The sequence below is a fragment of the Eupeodes corollae genome, chromosome 3 (genome assembly GCF_945859685.1).
Source record: "Eupeodes corollae chromosome 3, idEupCoro1.1, whole genome shotgun sequence".
Taxonomy (NCBI): Eukaryota; Metazoa; Arthropoda; class Insecta; order Diptera; family Syrphidae; genus Eupeodes; species Eupeodes corollae.
This window is the reverse complement of record NC_079149.1, coordinates 51,597,175-51,622,006: the sequence shown is the minus strand read 5'-3', so window position 1 is coordinate 51,622,006 and position 24,832 is coordinate 51,597,175. Positions and strand designations below refer to the sequence as shown.

At 30.1% G+C, this 24,832-nt stretch overlaps 1 protein-coding gene across 2 annotated transcripts in view; it reads right to left on the bottom strand.

Moving 5' to 3' along the window:
• Positions 1-6,510: 6,510 nt before the first annotated feature.
• LOC129951767 (protein eiger) overlaps positions 6,511-24,832 on the bottom strand; it is a 37,057-nt gene continuing 18,735 nt past the window's right edge. Inside the window, exons 3-7 of one of the 2 annotated variants that reach the window (XM_056064088.1) lie at positions 10,968-11,212; positions 10,675-10,842; positions 10,290-10,465; positions 10,105-10,203; positions 6,511-7,206 (exon numbers count right to left, since the gene is read on the bottom strand). In XM_056064088.1, the coding sequence (XP_055920063.1) occupies positions 6,818-7,206; positions 10,105-10,203; positions 10,290-10,465; positions 10,675-10,842; positions 10,968-11,212 (1,077 nt within the window). In that variant the 3' untranslated portion in view covers positions 6,511-6,817. The remainder of the gene's footprint in view (positions 7,207-10,104; positions 10,204-10,289; positions 10,466-10,674; positions 10,843-10,967; positions 11,213-24,832) is intronic. The other variant, XM_056064089.1, reaches the window with a different exon arrangement.

Genomic DNA, 24,832 nt, shown 5'->3' with positions numbered 1-24,832 from the left:
TAACCACCCATGCAATTTTCTTAAGGGCCCTTTCTGCATCTTTCTGCCATAATGTCTGTATAACAAAATTTATTTGAAATCGATATCTCTTCTGGTTCTTGAGCTATGAACAACGAACACGCACGCACAGACATCTTTCTAAAAATCTTTTATTTCGAGTTTCGGGACCTTGAAACGTCGAGAAATGTCAAAATTTTCAATTTGACAAATCGGACCCATTGCAATAACTTGCTATGGGAAGTTAAAAAACCTGAAAAAAAATATTTGACACCTCGAATAGTTTACAAATATAAATGATTTTATTTTTAAAATAATTGTGGGCAACGAAAAATAACGCTTTTAACAATTGGTAACATTTTGAGAAAAACCGAATTGACAGTTTTTTTTTAAATAAAAACATTACTCATAATTGGTAAAAATTTAATTTCGACTAAAATATCTTTTCAAACATTTGAGATTATTGCTTCCAACTAATTTTAACTTATGAGAAATATTGTTTTTATAAATCTGAAACTTTTTGAGAAAAATCTAATTGAAAGTTTTTTTTACAAAAAATAAAAAGTTGATAGAAAATTTAACAAAAGTTTGTAAAAATTGATTTTCGACTCAAATAGCTTTTCAAAAATTAAAACTTTCTTCTTCAGGCTTTTTTATTTCAGAAAAAAATATCGTTTTCGATATTTAATAGTTTTTTGTATAAAAATCCAACTGTGCGTTTTTCCATGACAAAAAATAAACCTGAGAAATGCTACTTAAATTGGTTAAAATTTGATTTAACTAAAAATTTAATTTACAAAACTAGATTTTCAAACTAGACTATTTCTTTATATGACTATTTCTTTATATGAAAAATATTTTTGGTAATTTAAAAATGTTTAAGAATAACTCAACTTACAACTTTTTTAACCCAACACGAAAACCTAAAAACCTTTTAAGCAAGACAAATTGACAGATGGAATGGGAAGTTATCAGTGTGGGTCGCAACTCAGCCTCTTTTTTTGTTTATGTTTTTAGACTTTCAATTTTTCCTAATATGCTCGAGTCGGTAAATATACTTTTTAAATTTTGTTTTTACTTATAAAAAATGTTTGTTATTTTTGTTGTAATCTATAAGTCTATAACAAATCAAGCAGGAGCAAAATAAAATTTATTTTAACCTCATATCGGTTCAAGAAATATTCTGATTATGCCAAATTTGGTCTTTTGAAAGACTTGTCTACAGATCTTGGTTTTATTATTCATAAACAAAAATATGAGAAAAATGCATATTGATCCTCATTGCGCTTTTTTCCTTCCATCTTTGTTGAAGAGTAGATTTTCAATTCAATATCTTACGTGTGGACGAGTGTTTGTCTCTCTTCCTTTCCAGAAGAACACTACTACTTTCTTTTGTAAGCATACTTTGCCAAATATTTTAAAAATCCATTCTAACTTTTGATTTCATTGTTACTTGTATTATTTTACTTTCCCATCTCAATTAATTTCATCAAAATATATAGCAATATGCTTCTATGAAAATACTTGAAAAAAACCTGATAGATTTTCGACTAAAACAGCAAATCTTAAGTCTAATAGACTAAAATATAAAACCCTGTCTATTCTTTGAAAATCATTAAAATAAAGTCTTCTAAAAAATATCTTAGACAAACTTTAATTACTGTGCCACGCAACATAATCCATTTTATACATTTTAAAGAAACTAGGTATAAAGTTTTAAGTACTAGCTGAGAGAGCTTAGCCATTAAAATTAAGTTACGTATACGCCACAGTGTCCCGACAAGTTTTTTTTTTGTATGTGCATGTATTTTTTAATATAATGGATAATGAATCTTGTCGTATTGGCGTCATTCGATATTACACCTTCACTTTAGTTTAGAAATATGCCAAGAGGTAGTAGAATCGAATCGACTCTGCCATTATTATGAACATTCTTAGAATGGGTGACGCATTTATTTTATCGTTTCCGTTGCACATTTTATCACAACTTTACTTTGCATATATTCCCTTCAAGGCAAAAAGTTATAATATATATTGTTATCAAATTTATACAAAGAATCTGCATAGAAATAATAAACTTTTACCGTTTTATATACATTATATAGATGAACATAGATATCTAACAGATGCATGTTATTTAAGATTATAATATGATGAGTATGGGTAAAAGGCAAAGGGATATAAAATTTCATAAATTTCCACGAATCTTTGTTTCGTCTCCTGAAGCATAATCTTGCGTATATTCAAATCTTATCTGAAGATTGTTCTGCTTTGACTTTTCGTTTGTATGAAGAAAGTCTTTATCGTTGCTTTTTCTTATATTCATGAGCTGTCATTTATTTTTTGGATTCCAGGAATTACATCAACTGATGCCAGCGGTGTAATCTCTGACAAGACCGGGATTCCATGGTTAAGTCGAGTTATAAGTAAAATGAGATGTCCTTTTTTCTTCGCAAACTCCTTCTTTTTTTTTGTCGATAAAAAGCCATTTGGAATATATACAATTTAAGAAGATGAAAAATATCTTTCACCACCTCCGAAAATATTACCGGATATACAAAGGTATGATATATATATATGTATATAATAATGTTTGCAATTCGAGTAGGTACATAATTTAATTTAATCAGATATTTAGATAGGAAGGATTTTGGTGTGTATTTGCGCTTATTGTAAGAAATTAATTGAAATCCTTTATTGGATTGTTACTTCTGTCATTTCATTTCAGCCTTCATCCATATCCTAAAATGTATATCCTTAAAGATTAAAGATTTAACTTCTGTGGACAAAAGGCGTAACAGGTGGAACTAACACACACATCCACAATCTATCTCTTTAGAAATGAATGTATATTTCATTCCGATTTAAACGGTTTAGGATAAAAATTTCAAGAAATAAACAAAATAATGCAAAAATTATTTTGCGCCGAATCGTACTCTCCATCGCTCTCTCATCTATAGACTTTCCCGAGATATCAAATATCGCGAAGAAAAAAGCTTTCTTCCCTATTAGAACATTGTCAGCTCGATAAAAGTTGGGTACTTGAATGGAATTTGCACGTATGTCCTTAATACAAAAAAAGGAGTTTTTTGTGAGTGAATATTCTATATAAGTTTTTGAGAGGTAAGAGTTTGAAAAGAATTCTTGCTCAAAATGGTTGTGGCTCCGGCTTTGCGAAGCTAAACTTAATGAATGTGAATAAGGACGTGAGAATATGATGTTCCTTAGGTTAGGTACCTACAAACATGCATATATGTAGATGGTTAACTGATTCGTGCGCACAAGATTTTATAGCAAAAGATAGAAATATACCCAACAACAACAAAAAGGAAAAACCATAGAAAAATGTGACTTTGAATGTTTAACTTCTGAGCTGTTAAATAAATGAAGAAAAGTCATATCAAGAGATGTATTCTACTTTCAATTAAGTTGATGGAATTCCGGTATTAGGTTTTGTCAATACTTTGATAGATAGCAAAGATAGAATTGTACGATTCCAATTGTTTTATGGGTTTGAGGAATTTTTCGTGGAAAAATATTGGCAGGTTCTTTGAGGAGTAAATTTATGATAATATATTTTTATTGTAAATGGTAAGAGAGCCTGGGCTGCAAAAGGAAGTCTGCAATTGCACATCAATTGATTCTATTTTATTTATATTTAAAATTAATTTATACATTGTGTTTTTTAATTGGTTTTTAAAATGTTAGGCTAATTTTATTCAAATAAAAATAAGGATGTTTCTGTTAATGATGTTTGGTATATAATTCTCAATTAATATCGTTTGATTCATTTTGTTTAATAAATACAAATCATCAAACGTTTGTTTGTGGTTTTATTTTAATTATATTCTAGATTCATTTCTTGGGAATGTGTTATTGTCTTGTTGTAAACAAATTTAAATCAAAATCCTTTGTAATTTAACTACTCTGAAGATCAGTCTTGCTGATGGTTCAGTGAGTTTTGTAATTAATTACACCTACTCTCTTTCGCACACCCAGCTTAGGTACTACACAAACATATTTGTGTTATCCTGAGAGTATACTTTTATAATAAAACATCCTTAATTTTGCTCCTACTCATTAATTTGTTTTATTTTTTGAAAATGTATTCAATCTTCATGGAAATTTTGTAATGTTTACTTTTATAATAAATGATATTTGACATATTTTTGGGGAATTAACTCTTTTCCTTAGAAACACCTTATTATATGTACCTTAGTTATTTGATATGGAATCATTAAACTTGAATAAATACTTAGAAAGGTATTAAAGAAGATGTTTAGGATTCATAAAAAAAATATTATATAATGATATGATATGATAAGAATAATACAAAAATAATAAATTAATTCTTCGATGTCTTTTTTTCTTAAATAAATATTAAAAGATCTAATACCTTAAAGTTTTAAAATAAAGTTAATTTATAAGCGATGCATCAAGATCTAAGGAAACGTATGGATTTGTCAACATTTTGATTTTTAATTTTGCATCTGGTATTTTTTTGAACACGCTTTTATCTAATAATACAGCTTTCAATAGAATGACTAAAATATTGGCCTTTTTAGCTCTCAAATTTTATGGTTATGAAATAATTATTGGCTCCTCTAAGACTGGTGCTACATTTGCATTTATTATTGGCATGTCGAATTGGTTCAAAGTAGCTAGTAAAATATTAAATATATATAAAAATAATTGACTATTTGGATATCTGTCACCTTTTAAACGATTTGATTTCTACATTTGACAAATAAAAACTAAGTCATGGCTAAAAGTGATGAGGCCCATTATTACTTTGGAAGATATGGCGGAAGATCTGTAATACTGTCGATTTTAAAAATCCAAGAATTATTTTTGAAAAGCATCTTTATCCTCAAAGTTTAAATGCTTGTTGCGGTTTTGAGCTGGAATTACCATTGTATCTTACTGATTAACAGTTCGTGGAGTATTATGACCTTGTGACCTACAAATCTCAATCACCCTGTGTATGAGTCATTTTAAGGATTGAGCAACTAAACTGTTTATTTGAAAAAGCACTGACTAGAATTATTCTTCGACCAGTTAGCTAAGGACCAATAGGATTTCGTGATTTAGTGAATACAGAATTTTTCATCTGGACTTAAATATAAGTTTATGCTCCCAAATTGATTAAAGGCCTTAAAGATTGAATTCATGAAGTAAAGGGAGATATACAGCAGTAAAATTGTAAATGGGTCATTTCAATTTCATTGAAAGAACATTGTGCTACAACAGTAGCTGTGTCGGCCATTTCAATGATATGGTTTGTCTTTTTTAGTGCATCATTCTTTAAACATACAAAAAACATCCATTGTTTTTATTCAATACTAGTTTTTTTATAAATTATCAAAATAAAACCTCTTATTTTAAAATAATGTATAAATAAGAAGCAAAGATCTATATTTTTATTCAATAAGGTGCAGGTATTTTCAAACAGTGTTGGGATAAAAAAAACTGGTATATAGTTGTTTTCGAGGCTTTCTAACTTAATGTCTTAACCAATGAATTAATGATTTAATAATTTACTATTTTACTGATTTACTGGTTTTCTGATTTGCCGATTAATAATTTACTGATTTATTGATTTACTAATTTGCTAATTTACTGATTAACTGATTAACTGTTTTATTAATTTTCTGAATAATTGATTTATTGATTTACTGTTTTACTGCTTAACTGATTTACTGATTTGATGAAATAATGATTTACTAATTTACTGATTTTCATGTTTACTGATCTACTGACCTACTGATTTACTTATTTACAGATCTACTGATTTATTTACTAAGCAACTTAATTACTGAATTATTGTCTTAAATACTCTCTTACTGTCTTTTTTTACTATGCTACTGACCTATTGACTTTTTCATAACTGTTTTGATCATAGAAAATAATTAAAATTAGAAAAGCTTAACTTATAAAAATGTTTAAGCATTTTCTACATTTTCTAAAAGAGGAACTTTTGTTTTTTTTTATAATATATTTAATAAATTAAAATTTGTTTGATAAAAGTTAAAAAAATACATTAATAACTCTGATTAAATTTATTCACCTCACAATAAATTATCTTCATCATTAAATACATTAAAATACATTAAATTTCCAAAAATTCATGTGTTCAGCAATGAAAAAATGTTTCGGGCTACTTTTTTCTAAAAGTATTTGTCCTACTTTTATTGAGCAATAACCAGTCTTTATTTCTACGGGTTATTTGTATAAATTATTCTTGGTTCCATTTGTTATAAATTTAAGATATTTGGTAATGTCCCCACATTTTAAACCTATTCACACCATAGATCATTTTTTCAACTTACTTTTACATCCAATTGTAATTTATGGACTTGATGTTTTTTTTTTGTAAATTATTGGTTTAAAAAAAACAACGTTTAGGCTTAGGTATAGGCTTCTTTTTATTGCTTCTATATAAAATGAGATATTTACAAAATAAATATATACACATAGCATTTTCAATAACTAAAAATAAAAAAAAATAATTACATAGCTTCACTTTATAATTGTTAAGAACTTAAAAAATAAAATATACAATATAATGTTCTCATTAAAATATGGCTTTTCATTATTTTTTTTTAAAATTGTATTCGTTTTCATATATTTGGTTATTTTTAAGCTTACAAACTAAACTTAATTTTTATATTTTGTTCGTTAAATTTTGTTTTGTGTTCGTTACAGAATAGAACTTGGATATAAGATTATTATTTTCCACTATGTTCTTTACGATCTAAACTGGACCTTTCAGTAGGTGATATAAGTTAAGTTTCTCAACTACGCGAAAACATCGTCAAAATCAAATTTCACCTAGTTTAATGACACCAAAGAAACTTTTAGCATTTGTTAGCATAACAACGCGATCCTGATGAATATCACGTAGATGCAATTCATCATTGCTTTCCAAATAAATTACACCACTTGTATAGCATGTGTGACTCTTGATGGTGTTTGTCGGGACAAACAAGGCACACTGCAGGAATGGTTGAACATTGTGATATAAGACAAATCCATTGCGATCATAACGATTGTCGTAGTAAATTTGTGCATAGACAAAGTAAACACCACCTTCTTTGACAGTCAAAACACCATGATTCAAAGAGAATGCCTTGTCCATTCCAAGAGTTCTGGCCCACGGGTGAGGTGACCCAATGTAAACATCACCATCGTGCGGGAGCTTATTGTGATCTGAAAAGCAAGTAATTAAAAAAATGAATTTAAAAAACGTTTGACAATACCGCAGAGAAATTAAATCTATTGTATCAATTTTTAACCGTTCTTCTATACAAAATAAGTCAGTTTCAAAATAAATATTTGTATAGCTAGTAATTTATTTACAGAGTATGTAGTTATTTTTACAATATACTAGCCAACCCGGTAGAAGTTGACCTTAACACTAACGTGGGTAGCAACAGTTTAAAATAATTTAAGAAAAAACAAGTATACGCCATGGTGCACTCATGTAACTTCAACAGCATTCAGATTTCAGATGACCATGAGCAAACAATGAAGCGTAAAACTAAAACTTTTTAGAGTGAAGGTTTGTATGCAAGGATCGTGAAGAGAAGTTAAATCGATGAGTCTTGCGATCGAAATAGCATATTAGAAATTTTATCTCATGTAAATGTATAGCTTTGAAAGTTAAAACACATCGACTACATAAGCATGGCTTTAAGAAAGTCTATTGGACAGTTTGACAAAGTTAAATAATGAATTGAAAAATCGATCTAGTTATTCTCGGTTGATCTATGGCACATTATTTTTAAAATATTTATAAACTAAGCATTGCTTCATCTAATTATATCTGTAGAAATCGGTTTAAAATAATTTGTAAGTTTTATTAATTCTACATCTCGGTTAAATGGAACTAAGTTCTACCGTGTTTTTTGATATTTTTTAAGCACCCTGACTTTTTTACCTTTCTTCGAAATATAAATTGTGTTATAGGTTTTTTTATATCATTCAATTGAAAAAAGGTGTAGAAACCAATTTGTTTCAGTTAAATTTTTTCCACGAATTCAAATTACAAATTCTAATTACAGAAATTACAAAAACACATTCAGATTTGAAAGTTATGCAATCTTTAGAGTCTATATGAGGCATGCAATTTTTATGAAAAGGATACTAAAAAGGATAGTAAAAACTTTTCAAGAAATTATGTGTTTAGCAGATTTATCCAGAAAATTATTATTATTATGAAAATTGCAACATTATCAGTAAGAGTTGAAAACTTAAGTTTTTTGAAAAGATTGTCGTTAAAATAGTATTTTTAATTAATGGTAGTGATGTTCTTAGCTAAAAAAAATGAATCATAATGTCTTAACGGATATATCCGAAATTTGAAAAACGTCAATAATAATCGCTTTCTTTCTACTTTAAATACCTATAATTGATATTCCAACATTCTAAAATGTATTATCATTCCACATTTTATGCTCCTGTCATCTAAAATGTGTTTCAAAAATAAATTTAATCTACAAACCAGGTCTTTGGGAGAAGTAAAATCATTGCTAAGCCGAGTTCTAATATATTAGACCTCTCAATTCGAGGGTCTAATAAATAGAAATTCTGTCTCAAACTGAGAACTAAATCGTAATTAAAACACTTTTGAATTTGATAAATAAATGAGTTGGAACTCAACCGAGTTTTATGTTTTTAATAAACCGAGTCTAAGAGATTATAATTGGAATTGGCGGTAAAGGTTTTAAATCACAAAGTCATTTTTTCTTAAAAAAAATGCGTTTGCTTAGTTGTCTTCTTGAAATCAATACTATCCAATTCAGGCCATATTAAGTCAATAATCATAACTCGGTTGCGTTATTTTAGAATTTTTGATTCTCCATTAACATCCCAAAAACCATAAACAACAGCCACACGTTAAGGATGAAGTTTTTGAGAAAGTAGTCTTGGATTTTCTTAGGTCAAATTTACACTGTTCTGCTTCTGCCTCTAGGTGAAAATGGGCCTCATTCCTGAAGCGATTGTTTTTTACAAAATCTCCAGATCATTTTGATACATTTCGAGGATCCAATCAGCGAAGTATCGACGTTCCTGTTGATAGGACATCTCAAGTTCTTTTGTTTACTGAACTTTTAAACACTTAAGACCAGAAAACGACAAACAAGGGTTACAGAGGTTATAGCGAAAATGTTATCAGTTATTATTAAATAATTTACCTATTGAAAGCTGAGAACGTGCTTTAAAACCAACCAAAAGCGCTTTAATTTTGCGAGCAGTGAATGCAAAATATTCGCAATTTTTGCAATTAACTTTTGAAACTGTTATTTTGTTTGTTTAAATTGGCAACGTAAATTTGAACTAATAGTTTTGCTTTTACTTGTCAAATTTCAAAAGATGGCAATGGCAATGATAGTGAAAATGAAACGTCTTATTGGACGAATCTTTAGTTCATAAAGTTTAAATGCGTCAGCTACATTGCCTTGGCCAAATAGAGCATTTCTTCCCAGATGTATCAGTTTAAATAAATAAATTGGGTGGTAAAACAGATCGTTTAGAACTAGGGCTTAAAGTAGTTTACAACTCTCAATCATTCCTGTGTTCGAGTACTGTTTTCAGTGATGGAGAAGTATCAGTTGCTTCTGTAAATATTTAGACAGAAAAATGATGTGAGAGAAATTTGTTCTGGATTATATTCTCAAAAAAAAACTTTTAAATACAATTTTGGGAAAGGATACACTTCAGTATCGTTGTTTTTTTTTTAAATAAACAAAAAATTAAAAATATTTCAAAACAAGAATTCCTTAACAACAAAATAATTTTTGAAATTTCAATAAGTTACATCATTTTGTAAAATCACTAATTAAAAGCAAAAAACAAAAAATATTTAAGTCAAATTCATATTAATTAAAGTATTTTAAAAGTTCCATACAAATTATTCCTAAAAATTGATAGTCCCCGCCGGTTATACAGTGCTTACGTGGACTAGATTTAAAGATCAAAGGATATCCCTAGGATGACATTTTCTATGAAATATTTTCTTAAGGGATGTGAAAATTAATCACTATTTAAGCTAAGTTAACTATTCAATTTAATTTAAATTTTGTATCATTAGATTAAAACACTTACTTGGATGTAAAACATGTTTTCCCGAAATTGTATTGTTCAAATGATAATGCACTGCAATCGGATGTGGCATAGGAAGTGCGGTCAATGCCTCAGGTCCTCCTATTCAAATTCAAAGAACACACACATTTCAAACATAACATCTCTGTATCATTAAACACACATAATGTACTACATTAAAATTTTACCACTTTTAAGCAACGGACGCAACAGCAAACGTCGATTCCTATGCTGCTGACGCTGTACTCTCTGTCTGGGGGTATTTAGCGACCGAAGCATATTGCTTGAAGCACTCTTATACCTTCCACGCCTCTCAATTACCGAAGTAGTAGCCTCTGTTGTGGTTGTTGTGGTTGATCTCGGTCTGAAATTAAATTGCAACGCACAAAACCAAAAAAAAAAAACAAAAACAAATAAAAACAAACATGAGTTGAATTTCCCATAAGTTCTCAAAACTAAATAACCAATCGCTTGCAACATTCATTTAAACTACACATACTAACTACGAGACTAAGGACAATGGACCTCTAGCATTATACATAGTATAGTAAATTGTTAAATATTGTTTATTACGATTTTTCACTCCAATCGTACCGCAAAGTGGGTGTGGGACTTTTGTTGGCCAGTAAGTGTTTTTCAATACGTTCATCGTCAGGGCCCCCAGTGCGGTTTCTCTTCAAGGCATACGAATCCTCATAGATTGGAATTCCATTTGATGATGACGATATCGAACGAGTTACCCTAGAGAGACACATAAAAAGAGAGTTATATTACTATAGGTACTAAGTCAATGTGCCATATTTGTGACCTTCAGTTCATTCTTCTTTATAGGCAAAATGACTGTAAGAAGAAAAACACCCACATACCTTTTCTTCTTAGACTCTAATGATACGTCCTCGAAGCCGCTGTCGTAAGCACTATCACCCATGTCCTCATCGTCTTCATCATCATCGTATAGACCGCTGCCGTCAACGATATCACCATCGTCATAGTCTTCCAGAATAGCCGGAATAGTTTTGATTTCTTCATCTTCATCGCTATTGTCATCATCTTCGTCATCATCGGTGCCTGTAGTGTAAGGATTGGGGTCGTCGACTAAGACGTTGTCTAACTGCATAAAACGACAAAAGAGAGAAACGTCTTATAGGGTTGGTTGAAGATGAAGAGAAAAAAAAAATATAAACTTGCTTGAGTTATGCATACAAATTATATGAATGTATACCGAGGGAAAAAATCTATCCTTCACACTACGAGTCGTTTGATTAAGCCCTGTTTTTTATCATTTTAATTTGTTTGTATTTTTTAAACATGTAAAATGAACAAAAATAAAAAAAATCTTATCAATTCTATGTGTTTTTGTAGATTTTTGTGTTTTATAAAAAGAGTGGTGAATTTTATTTTTATTAAAACTTTAAGAAAAGTTAAAAACAAAGTTTTGCACAAGGTTTGATTTGTATATTTTTTCATGTTTCCGATATTTTTAATCGAAAACCAATTTTTACCAATTTTTATTTTTTGAAAGTGTAAGAAAGTGTATTTAGTATTTTTTGAAAGTGTTTAATTCTTACTAAATATACCCATAATATTATCAAATTTTATCAAAAAAATGTTGCGTACTAAATATACCCATAACATTATCATATTTTATCAAAAAAAATGTTGCATAAGTTAAATATTTTTGAATTTTACCATGGCCCTATTTCACCAAACACTTAACTTTTGGCTTTGCAACTTTGCAAAAAATAGCATCCTGCAAAATGAAAGTGCAGTGTTTTACTAAATTTGCAAAACAAAAAGTGTTTTCACTTTTTAATTTCTCAGACTTTATTTAAAAAACGAAAAGGTAAAAAGTTTTTCACCATTAAATACAACTTCGTAACGCAATTTGAGTCGATCAGTTGAAAAAAATAATAAAAAGTTGGTTGTTCCAAAGGTCTTAAACACATATTCCTTTTGCTATTAAATTGTAGTTTGTTTTCATCTTTAGACAACACAAAAAGCATGTGTCCATTGTCTTGTTAACTTTTATTTACTCTTATTACTGAAAAGCTTTTCTTAATTCTTAACATAATTTGCAAAGATTATTGTTTGAAAAACAAAAAGAACAAATGTCTTGCAAAATATCAAAACTTTTCACAAGAGACTTTGCACTTTGCAAATTTGAGTTTTATGGAACGTATTTTGAAAAGAGTAAACATTTTCAGTTCAATAGTCTTTGGAAAATTTAATTTTCAAAAGTAAAAGTTTTAAAGTGAAAAAGGATGAATTAGGGCCCAGATATCAAAAATGTTTTTCTTTGATGCAGAAAATTATTGTTATGTAAAATTTTTTGTTGGAAAAATCTTCATCTTTTGGTGTAAATATTTGTATTCTATGATCTGTGAAACAAAATATATTTTAAGTCAATATCTCTGATCGTTCTTGAGATAAGGCAAACATAAAAAGTTAACGTCAAGAAGTTCGCACGCACACCCAGACAATTAAGGACGTATAGACCTGAGTAGTGAGTATCCTATACTAACTATTTTATGAACTGACCGCGATCACCAGAAGAAGTTTAATCAGATCCTTAATTTGACATTTGAAATTTTTTGAAACCGTTATGATTTACAACGCTTGTAGAAATAAAGATTTTTTTTTCCTTAAGAAATCCAAAAATCTTCTTCTGTAGTTAACAATTATTACATGTGTCACACTCTTTTTGCTTCTACTCCTTACAAGCTCTATGTTTTTTTCTTCAGTAGCTAATATTTTTCTTTTTTTAAACTTCTTATAAGTATAAATCATTTGATCTGGTGTGTATATTAACGTCAAATATGATATACTCTACATTCCATAACTCTTATTTACATATATATATATGTATATTCATCTAATCTGCACAAAAAAAGGTTCAAAGTCATGCAAAATAGAAAAAAAAGAAGAAGTCCTATGTAGTGGGTTTGAATCTTGAAACTTTTCGACAACCCAAATGAAAGTTTTGTTTAAAAGTTTTACCAATTTATTGGTTTCACACACACACACAAACATAGACACATCGTCCCGTCTATTATATAATTTATGCATTTATTTATACACAAGTATAAAAGTTATTAGAAATTGTTTATAGGTGAATTTGATTAAATAAAATAGGTTAGTAAGGAAGGAAAGGTTATATCGATGAAGGTCAAAGGGTGCTTTGCAAAAGAAAACCTAACTTTTATTGAGAGAATATTTTTTTTAAGAAGTTTTTTTTGTTTTTGTTTATTAATTTGTTTGATTATATTTGATTCGAAGAAGATTTATTACTTTTCTTATAAATTAGTTGTGTTATGAAAGATTATATTAAGTTTGATGAATCAAACGAAACTTTATGTTTTTGATGTCGGTTTTTTATTGAAATTTTTAAACTGAATTTTTTAGTTATAATGAAATGTATGAAAATGATTTTAATATCTAATTTGTTTTTCTTCATATATTTCTAAAAAATGATCACATTGGTGATTTTTTAAAAATTGCTCAAAAACTAAACGCAAATTGAAAATTCAATTGAAGTGTAGTTTCGATAGATATTTGATATTGTATTAAAATTAATGATTTACAAAAAAATAGACAAACAAATTTTTAGAAGAAAAGTGATACTTTTTTCGAAAAATTGTCTTGCTTTACTATTATAAAAGTCTGTATTTTTACTGAAGATCAGACCTTTTGTTGTATGGGTACTAATTCCAATCTTATTCGTGCAACCAAATGTCTGGAAGCACAAAAGCAATTTAATATTTTAGTAGATTTAAAAAAGTTGAGACGTTTAATTTTCACTCAAGATGGAACTTAGTTGCGTAGGGGAATTTCTTATATCCTTTAAATAAATTTAGGATTATAAATGCAAAGCCTCAGAGCTATTCAAAACTGCTACGATATTACATTTTAAAACCAGTTAAACTTAAATTAGGTGTTTAAGAAATCGCCATTGCTTCGCCCTAAATAATTGTAAAAGAAAAAATTTGAAGAAATAACTTTTGATCTATTAAAGGTGATAGCCAAATTGATACCTAAAAAGCTGTCACAACAAAATTGTGATAGTCATTTTCCAACAGATATGTCATTTCTGAACAGAGCTACCAGACGCTTACAAAAAACGAACGTAAAATTTGTCCAGTAACTTTTTTTAGGTACCAAAAAAACACATTCTTGTGACCGACAAAGGTAACGACATTCGAAAAAACACAAGAAAAGTAAGAATGTTATTAAAGCGAAGTCAATTTGATACTTTTACTTGCTTTTTATTTGATACTTTTATTTATAATATTTACAATTAATCAATAGATTGACAAAAATGAGTAAGAATCCCTGAAATCAACAAAATTTCTCTTTATAAAGCATAAAACTGCGTTAGCCCTTTTAATTACACATTCCATATGACTTTCAAAGGAAAAACTTGTATCCAATATAACACCTACATCTTTTATGTTTTCTACGCAAAATATAACTTTGGAGTCGATCGTGTAGTCAAGGCTAGATAATGTGGAAATAAGACCTATGTACATATATACAAGTTTAGACCTTTTAATTAACACTAATCGGGGACATGATTTAAGTCGTCCTGCAGTCCTGCTTGCAACTGTGGAGGCAATTTATTTTTAAGAAGAGTTTCATAACATCAACTTAAATAAGACATTGAGAATATGTTATCACGGTAGTTATATTATTTTTAAAAAATATTAAAGAGAAGCGGATCGAAATGGCTTTCTTGAGGAATACCTGAGCTGCCTATTTTTTAATTTGTTTATTGCGCACTTAAGGGTTTATGAATACCCTTATAATGATTAAACACAGCAATTAGGAAATGAGGATAGGATTAGAAAGGAGAAACCGATTGGTTTTGAATGTCTTCACATTGTTATGAGTGGGAAATATTGAGGCTGGTAAAGCATTCCACATTCGCGTAGTGCGGCTTAAAAAAGAATCTCTATACTTAACAGTACGTCCAAAATTGGACTCAAGGGTAAACTGATGGACCTTCCTAGCAGTACGGGTATTACGGTTGAATTGTTTAAGGGGAGGAATGCAACTGCATTGTATATATCTCGAAAAAGTGTTGGTATAACTTTTTTAAGTCTTTCCATTAGATTAGACCAGAACCAATGAAGAAGAGTAGAATGGAAATAATAAAGTTTGTATATTTAAGTGGAATGATCTACCGAATCAAAATCAAAAGCAAAATAAACACATAATTTGAGAAAAGAGATTAAATAGTTGTTGCAGAACGTCCAGAAATAAAGCCATTTCATCGTTCAGAAATTGTCGGGTGGTAAATTTCAATTTTGTTTTTACCAGGTTCTCAAAAAATTAAGGGATAGCAGATAACTTGGAAATACCACGATCACTCTCAATTTCCTTTTAAGATCCAGGTTTTTGAATTGCCTCGATATAAGATATTTTCTTGTCCCAATTCTTAGGAATATACCCTAACATTGATATTGATTAAATATGCAATATAAAAGAGTCGAGTTCTTGAGAAAATCTTTTCATCTTTATTTTGGTTCCAATTAGTTTCAAAATATTGAATATTAAAATGGGATTGAAAAACTGAGTTTGGAAAAGCATTTCACTTTTTTGATGAGTGTTTAAAAAAAAAACCTTTACACTTAATAAACTTAACAATACGTCCGAAATTGAGCTCAAGGGTTAACTGAGTATCATTCCTTAGTGATGGTATTACGTATAAATTGTTTGAGGGATGGAATGCAACTGCCTAATTCTATACAACATTGTTTGTAAAAATATCAGTTAAACAACAAAAGACATGAAACATTGCAGTGACCATTCATTTTCAAAGCTAAGCTCGTTTTAGGGACACCTATTCAAACATGTGAGTTATATTCAAATTTTGGACAAATGAAGTCCTTGTAAATTATAAGAAGGGTGAAAAATGTCCTACACCATCGGAAAAATCCGAAACCTGAATTGAAAAATCTGAAGTATTGTTATTATATCTTGATAAAGCATATTTTCATCTCGATGGCCGGCCGTGCGCCGGCTATGTTAACAAACAAAATTGCCGTCTCTTGAGCCCGCCACGGTTTGGATTTGGATGAGCTCTAATTCTTGCGGAAGGGCATGTCATGACACAATCAATCTTTTTCGTATTAATTTTTAAAAATTGGCCATCTCGAATCTGCAATTTCATCCCTATAGACTTTTGCGAGGAACCGTAAATCACCGATCTTATGCCGCACTTAAAGCCAAATACTTCCTAAACTAGCGATTTCCATAAAATCGTCAAGGGCAATTGAAGAGTTCAACATATTCTGTAGCCTAGGTTTTTGTAAGACATAAACACGATATTTTGACGTATCTTCGAGATAGTTTCTATCCAATTTTCTTACAAATAATATTTTGATCACAAATTTCAAAAAATTATTATTTTCAATGCGCTGCTATGAATATTTAATTAAATTTCTTAAATCATAATTGATATGAACTTAATTACATCCTGCATTAAGAAATTATTTTAGACACTCCGTAATTAGCTTTAATGCTATTTATTTATCATTCTCAGATCTCTTCTTCAGTGGTTTTTCTTTTTCAAAGTTGTTTTCCTTTAATTCCTTGCGAAAAGCAGAAAATTCAATACAAATAAACTCTTATACATTTTCACCTCATGAATCTTATTTCTTTTTCCTATGCTTATAATTTTATTTCAAATGAGTTTGTTGCCTCGCTCGTGAGCAATGATCACTCGTTAACATTGTAATAAATCAACTTATGTACATATGTATGAATGTACAATCTACATAAATGTATAAATTATAGTAGCTACCTACTTAAGATGAAAAAATTAAGATAAAAGAGTATGCTAGCTAATTCTTTTATTTATTGTTTATGAAAATTGAAAATAAATCCAACAATTTAATATCAAAGCGATTCTATTTTTAATAATTTTTTTTTTGAGATGGTCAGCGCACGCTTTTTCAAAAAAAGAAAAACTCACGCTAATTTATTATGAAGCTATTTATGACGTAGACAAGACATATTTTCATATAAGACACCTCACGTGCATCATAGCGTAGCAAAAATTCTTGATTTGCATATTTTGAGGTAGAATTTTTCAAAAAAAAAAAATTGGAAATAAATAAATAAGAGAAAGTAATTTCGCATTTTCGAAGTTGGCAGCCAGCAGATTCCTGAATTGAAGCCAAAATTCGTGTCAATGCGATCATCGTTCACCATTTTTGTAGAATTAAACTTTAATTCTTTTTTTTCTTTGGTTTTGTTAAATTTATTTTGTGGAAGAACGCATTCAATCAACCATCAACCATGATCCCAAAGACATTGCAATTATCTATTTCGCAAACAAATTAATACAAATCAAATCTTATTTTGGAAACAACAATGTTATTGTTGTTGTAGTTTTTGTTTATAATAAAATATACGAAATATTTCCAAAATCGATTACGAGTGCAAACAGATGTGCATATTTGCAATAAATTTGTTTTTGAAAGTCAATTGGATTGTTTCTATTTTTGTTTGTGTTTTATTTTCCAAAATAAAGAAAATTTATTTATTTTATTTTGGACATATTCAATGAGGTTATAAATAAATTATGGATCAGAAATGCGATTCGTTCAATGATTGAATTAATTGCATTAATGAATGAAGATGGTGTATATAAACATTTTTATGGCATACAAATCAGAACATTTAAAGAATACAAGGTCACAGTTCCTTTTATAATATTTTGAACGCATTTTTAGATATTTTTAAAATTCTAATTTATGGTTGGTTTATGTCGAACAGTGTAGGTATTCATTCATGAGGTCTATGGAATTCACAACACTTTACCGGTACTGATTTGAAATGAAAGTGTCTCTTTTTTCTTTTGATTTCATAATAAGGGGTTATCTATTTTGCTGTTTCAGAAGTATAGTTCTGGAATTCGCCATATGATAAACTAAGTTCTTAAACCAATTTTTTTTTAGTTTGACATTTACGAAAAAGATCGCTTAACTATCGCACAACCCATACAAATTGTTAATAAACGGTGATTTTTTAAGAGCTTGAGAACTTAAAAAAAAAAAAACCCATAAAATTTGCAAAATCTCATCGATTCTTTATTTGAAACGTTAGATTGGTCCATGACATTTACTTTTTGATTTCATTTAAATGTTGACCGCGGCTGCGTCTTAGGTGGTCCATTCGGAAAGTCCAATTTTGGGTAACTTTTTCGAGCATTTCGGCCGGAATAGCCCGAATTTCTTCGGAAATGTTGTCTTCCAAAGCTGGAATAGTTGCTGGCTTATTTGTGTAGACTTAAGACTTGACGTAGCCCCACAAAAAATAGTCTAAAGGCGTCAAATCGCATGATCTTGGTGGCCAACTTACCGGTCCATTCCTTGAGATGAATTGTTTTCCGAAGTTTTCCCTCAAAATGGCCATAGAATCGCGAGCTGTGTGGCATGTAGCGCCATCTTGTTGAAACCACATGTCAACCAAGTTCAGTTCTTCCATTTTTGGCAACAAAAAGTTTGTTAGCATTGAACGATAGCGAATGCCATTCACCGTAACGTTGTGTCCAACAGCATCTTTGAAAAAATACGGTCCAATGATTCCACCAGCGTACAAACCACACCAAACAGTGCATTTTTCGGGATGCATGGGCAGTTCTTGAACGGCTTTTGGTTGCTCTTCACTCCAAATGCGGCAATTTTGCTTGTTTACGTAGCCATTCAACCAGAAATGAGCCTCATCGCTGAACAAAATTTGTCGATAAAAAAGCGGCCCATTCACTGAAAATTCGACGTTGTGGCAGATCGTTCGGCTTCAGTTCTTGCACGAGCTGTATTTTATACGGTTTTACAATAAGATCTTTGCGTAAAATCTTCCATGTGGTCGAATAACACAAACCCAATTGCTGCGAACGGCGACGAATCGACATTTCACGGTCTTCAGCAACACTCTCAGAAACAGACGCAATATTCTCTTCTGTACGCACTGTACGCATTCGTGTGGTTGGTTTAATGTCCAATAAAGTAATAAAATTCAATGATTTGCAAGCGTTGCTCGTTAGTAAGTCTATTCATGATGAAATGTTAAAGCATACTGAGCACCATGTCTGAAATCCCGCGTGATCTGTCAAATACTAATGCATGAAAATCCTAACCTCAAAAAAATCACTAAAAAATGGTGATGCTGCCACAGCCACAAATCGTTATTTTAGAGGAGATTATGATTTACATAATCATCGAACTACGCAAGAAATTGGCAAAATTGTAAAGAAATTTAAAGAGGCTGGATTGTTTAAAGATATTGTAAGGCCTGTGCATCTACGTTTTGTTCGTACCTCTGAAAATATCGCTGATTTAAGTGAGAGTGCTGCGGAAGACCCGTATGTTTCGATTACTTATTGTTCTCAAGAATAAGGACTGGGTTACTTCACATTATGTCGTATTTTGCATTTGGATCTACACCTACATCCATACCTACAGCAACTGAAGACAGCTGACCATTCACAACGTTATTGATAAGTCGTCGACGGCGATTTTTCGAACAAAATTTTCTTCAGCGACGAAGCACATTTCTCACTCAGTGAGTATGTCGTATTTCAGATTCTGAGAATCAAGTGATTGAAGAAAAGCCATTAGTTTCACAAAAATTCACTACTTATTGCGCCGTTTGATCCGGAGGCCTTATTTCTTCAAAAACGACGATGGAACGAATGTCACCGTCAATTCGGAGCATTATGGTCACATGATAACCGACTTTTTTGCCTGCTATTAAAAAATATGACTTTGAGACTCTTGTGGTTTCAACAAAACGATACCACGTGCTACACAACTCGAGCGAATATGGCTAAATTTCAAGAGACATTGCTTGTCTTTTTTTGTGGGGCTACCCAATTCCTGAATTCACTATAAAATTTTGACCTTAAGTTCTTAACAGTTTTAAAAGTAAAACGTCATTTCTTGTGGATTCATAGATTTCCTGATATGGGTTTTCCAAGCTACAAATGCAGTGGTTAAGTTTGTTAATGTAGCTGTCAAAATAGTTTTCTAATTAAAGCTGCTCTAAAGCCCCAACAAAGACGCTGTTGGTTCGAAGCCCTTAGCTGCTGAGTCAGTTATATTTTAGAAATGAATACACCGAAATCTTTGTCTAGAACTCTTCTCAAACTAGTGCGTGAAATGTTTAGCAGCTAAAATCAATGGCGAGTTGATGTTCGTAATTCGAGCCCATATTTGAAATTAATTGTTCAAGCCACATTTTAAGTGGGAAACAGATTTAAAAGTCAAAAGAAACCACTAGATGACCCACCATGTACTTCAGTATGTACATGTAGAACAACTTAAAATAAATATCATAAAGAAGAAAATATAATATACAAAAAAGTAAGTATACGCCACAGTTAACAATTGATTTATGACGTTTATTTATTTTTTATTTGTTTGTTTATACTTTCAAGAAGTGCAGCATATCAGAGCTAATTAATGATTTTATTTATCTGAGTTCCTAAATTTGTCTTTCTTAGACAAATTATTTCTATTAGTCATATTTTTTTCACAAAATGGAACAAAGAAGTGAGCATGTATTGTAGTTATAAGGTGAGATAAAACAAAAAAAACTTTAACAAAATGATATCGTATTTGTTCATATTTTTGTACTATACCAAAATTTATTGTAAGACATTTGAAAACATCTGTATTACTTTTACTCTTGGCAATAATAATTTGATAAAATTAAAAACATTTTATTTTCTTCTTGTACTTAAGTTTCAAATAAGTCTTTTTGTTTGTCAATTAAAAAGTTCATAATCTATTTTCAAAAAAATAATACGAGTATAACGAACAAAATGTAGTTCTTGGACCTAGCAGTTTCAAGAAAATTATGAAATATTCATTTCGATTATAGAATTCTAAAAATTGTACTCCCAGAGATTTATCTGATTCACTGACTATTCACATTCGTTATATTATTTGTATGAAATTTGCCACTGCATTTTTGATTGCTAAAACTACCTTATCATTTCTTAACTTACTTATCGACGCTTCTTGTTTCTAAAATATCCTAATCATATACGACATTTCCGATGCTCTATATGTATGTATGTATGTATGTATATGTATATCTTTCTGTTGTTTTTTAGGTTTCACAACTTTGTTTTATTATAATATTTAAGATTTAAAAATCGATATAGAAGGGCCTTATAAAATGCATATGTTAAGATTCGATGGATAGAGCAATAGTTTTTGTATAAATTTTGTTCACATTTCAATTAAGAACTTTTGGTATTTTTATCAGTTTTAGGTTCATGAAGAAATCCAATGGTACAACGTATTAAAATGTTTAAAAATGATTATCAAGATTTGAATAACTATTACAAAAAAATATCTCCTCTAATTCACATATTTTTTATCATTTCTGCTTTTGAGAAAATTTGAATGGTATTGTTAACAACTTTAACTGATTCCAAAAAGGTATCATTCATTCTCTGTACGATTTACCGTTGGCTATAGATCTACATTCCAAATGTTTTTTTCGATTTTCTCGATTTTTTCATCATGAAATAAAAACACTGTAACATTTATTAGGATTAACTCTTAGTTAGGGAATATCGCCAAAAACCATGTCACCAAAATTAAAAGTGTCAAACAATTTATTTAACATTTTGTTTTTGTTCGATTTGGGAAATATTTCCGAATTTTTGGGCGTTAGAATAACCGCCGAGTAATTAAAAATGTCATATCACCCAAAAATGGCTCTATCGCTTAAAAATTGTTTCAATATTTTGGAATTCTGACAAAATTTTAGTTTATTTTGAGTTTTAAATTTTAAATTAAACGAAAAAATATGCGATCGTCCAACGAATTTTCAACGTCGAGAAAGCCTACCAAATATGTTTGACTTTGTTTTACTTTTCAGAAAGGGAAAAAAAGGACAATTTCCAAAGTGAAATTAAATGAAATGCAATTTTGATTTTTTTTTTTTTTTGGGATTTGTGAACATTTTTGGGCCTTAAGACATTTAAGGGTTTGGGTGTTATGGTTTTCGTCGAAAAGACCTAACGCCAAACTTTTAATTTACATTTTTGAACTTTCCATTGTTTATTTTCGTCCAACTAAAAATTTACTTCAGATCCGTCTGGAAATTAGCACGAATGACACATTAGTAGCGGTAGCACAGGGCATATTACCGACATTTTCGTCAAGTTTAACTAAAATAAATAAAGTGGGTGGCGCAACAGTCCGTTGGGAACTAGGGCCTAATAACTTACAATCATTCCTGTGTGCGAGTATTGTGTCAGGAATGGAGGGGACCTACAGTTTCAAGCCGAATAAGAATGGCTAATTTAAGAAAGCATTTTTCATGACAGGAATTACTCTTGGAGAATTTTTTCAATTGCTCGCAAGTAGCAGTGCCCGTGAAAAAAACTTTAGACGGCAAAGGCGCAGTTCAAACCCAAGACCTCTGGCATGACGGTCCAACGCACTAACCATCACGGGTACTACTTTTCGCCAGGTTTGGTATTAGCAAAAGTTTGGAAAATAATACCAATTGTCAATTCAGCTTATTCACAGAATTCTGTCATAGAGTTGAATGTTAGACTATTGATAACGGTAAAAATTGACAATTTTTTGTTTTCTCCCTAAAAGCACCCTTTAAGCAAATTAAAGCAGAGTAAAGTTTTAATTACTAAGGACATTATGCATATATGCTACCCATCAAGTTTATTTAATTTTGTGCTATACCGATTAAGGTTTATCTCCTTGACCCCGTAAACTTGAAGCGAGTTAATGTCATTTAGTGTCACTCTATAAAATTTGTTACCCCACACCTTGTTAACTAATTCGTTCCCCATGAAGCCCACAATTCTCGGATGTTGTTGTCCCGCCAAAAGTTGATATAAAATATTTCCTTTTTGAATAAAAGTCGATTTTTTTTTTGTTTCGTTGGCCTAAAATTGCAATCACATACAAAAGAATGTCGGCATCGTGTCGACTTGATTTAGCAAAACTACGAGAATGTTAATATGTACATACTCGTAAATAATATCTATTCACAGCTTTTATTAATGTCTGCTTCACAAATTATTTAAGGTTTCATGGTGTTGCTGTTCGTTTTTATTATGATATGAAATATGATCACGCCAATTTTAATTGAAATTCATTTTGGGACAACGCAACGCGATAGTGGGATGTGGGACGTTGCCTTCTTGGTTGGTTGCTATGGAATGGAGTATGTCCAATTGCCCATGCCCACTTTCGAATTGGAATTTTTTAGTTTATTTTTGCAAAGCCTATCCATTCACTTAAATTCAACGAAAACTGATTGAATTTAGCAAGTGAAGCCCAAAAAAAAATAAAACACCCAGGAGTGCCTCACCCGAGAGAGGCGATAGCTCGCTGGCACTTAAAATTTATAACAATAATTTTAATACCATATTTAACGCGCCATATAGGAATGTTTGACAACCGTCGCAAATGAAAATGGATGTTGGACAAAAGACAAAAATTATGTTCATGGATGTTGTAGGTACTTCTATGTATATGTTTTTTTTTTTTGTTTAAATATTCATGAGTATGATCGGATATATTCATATTCCTTTGGATGTTTATTTTTTGTTTTGTTATTTGTTTTATTGAGAGCTCTGACAGCTTCAGATCCAGATATCAATCAATTCTCGGCACGCTTAATTGAATTGGGAGTATTTTTAGAATGTGACATCAAATTGTTTTTTTTTTGTTCATTTTTAAATTAATCAAATTGAAGGATAAATTTGGTGTTTGTTTACCCCACGCACAGTCAATATGTGCATCGAAATGAGTCCAAATTGAATTGATTCAATAATTTTGAACGCACATTTTGATTGCATAAATTTGTATTTGATTGATAGCTGATGCTAGAAAATGTATCTATACATGGTTCAAATGTATATGTTTCTATGATTGTATATATTTGTTGCATTTTGCTGTCAAATGCTGTCAGAAAATGTGGGGTGTTATGATTTATTATACATAAATAAACTACGAATAGACCTAAATAAAAATTGATATTATGGAATCAATTTCAAATTTTGAAAAATGAAAAAATTCATTTTAAAACAGCCACCATAAGTGATTTTGTATTGTCTGCATTTATTGCTGGGATAGTGGAAACCATAGACGCAGTTTTTGAGTGACTACAAGGCAGTTTTAAGTGCAGACTTTTCTTCAAAATATGTACATGTGTGAATGTTTGAAAAGATATTGACGTTCATTTTTAATTACTGCAGAAGCTCCAAAATTTTGTTTGAAATTTACTGAAATGGGGACTAAAGAACTCGGTTGTTATATTGAAACGTCAAAATTGGTAATGCTATGGAATTTTTGTAAATCTTATTTAGTCTTGCAAAAGATAAATGAGCTGTCTGGTAAGACAATCATTTTAAAATGAAATTTAAAAAATGCAATATCATAAAAGAAAACCTGGTAAACCTACACACATCTAATTAACATTTTTCATTTTTTTAAGAAAAATATCAGAATGCAAAATCTTGACATTCGATAATTCATTAATTTTTTTTCAAGACCACCAAGATTAATGAGAGTCTTTTCATCTATTTTTCTTCAAATTCTTTGAAGATATTATATTCGCGTGTTTAGAAATACAGAGAGTAAAAAAAAAAAAGGCAGTTTTTTGAAAATCTGAATACATTGAGGAAATCAAGCATTTCTACTAAATTATCGGTTATTTTGTCACTGAAATCTGGTTCCCA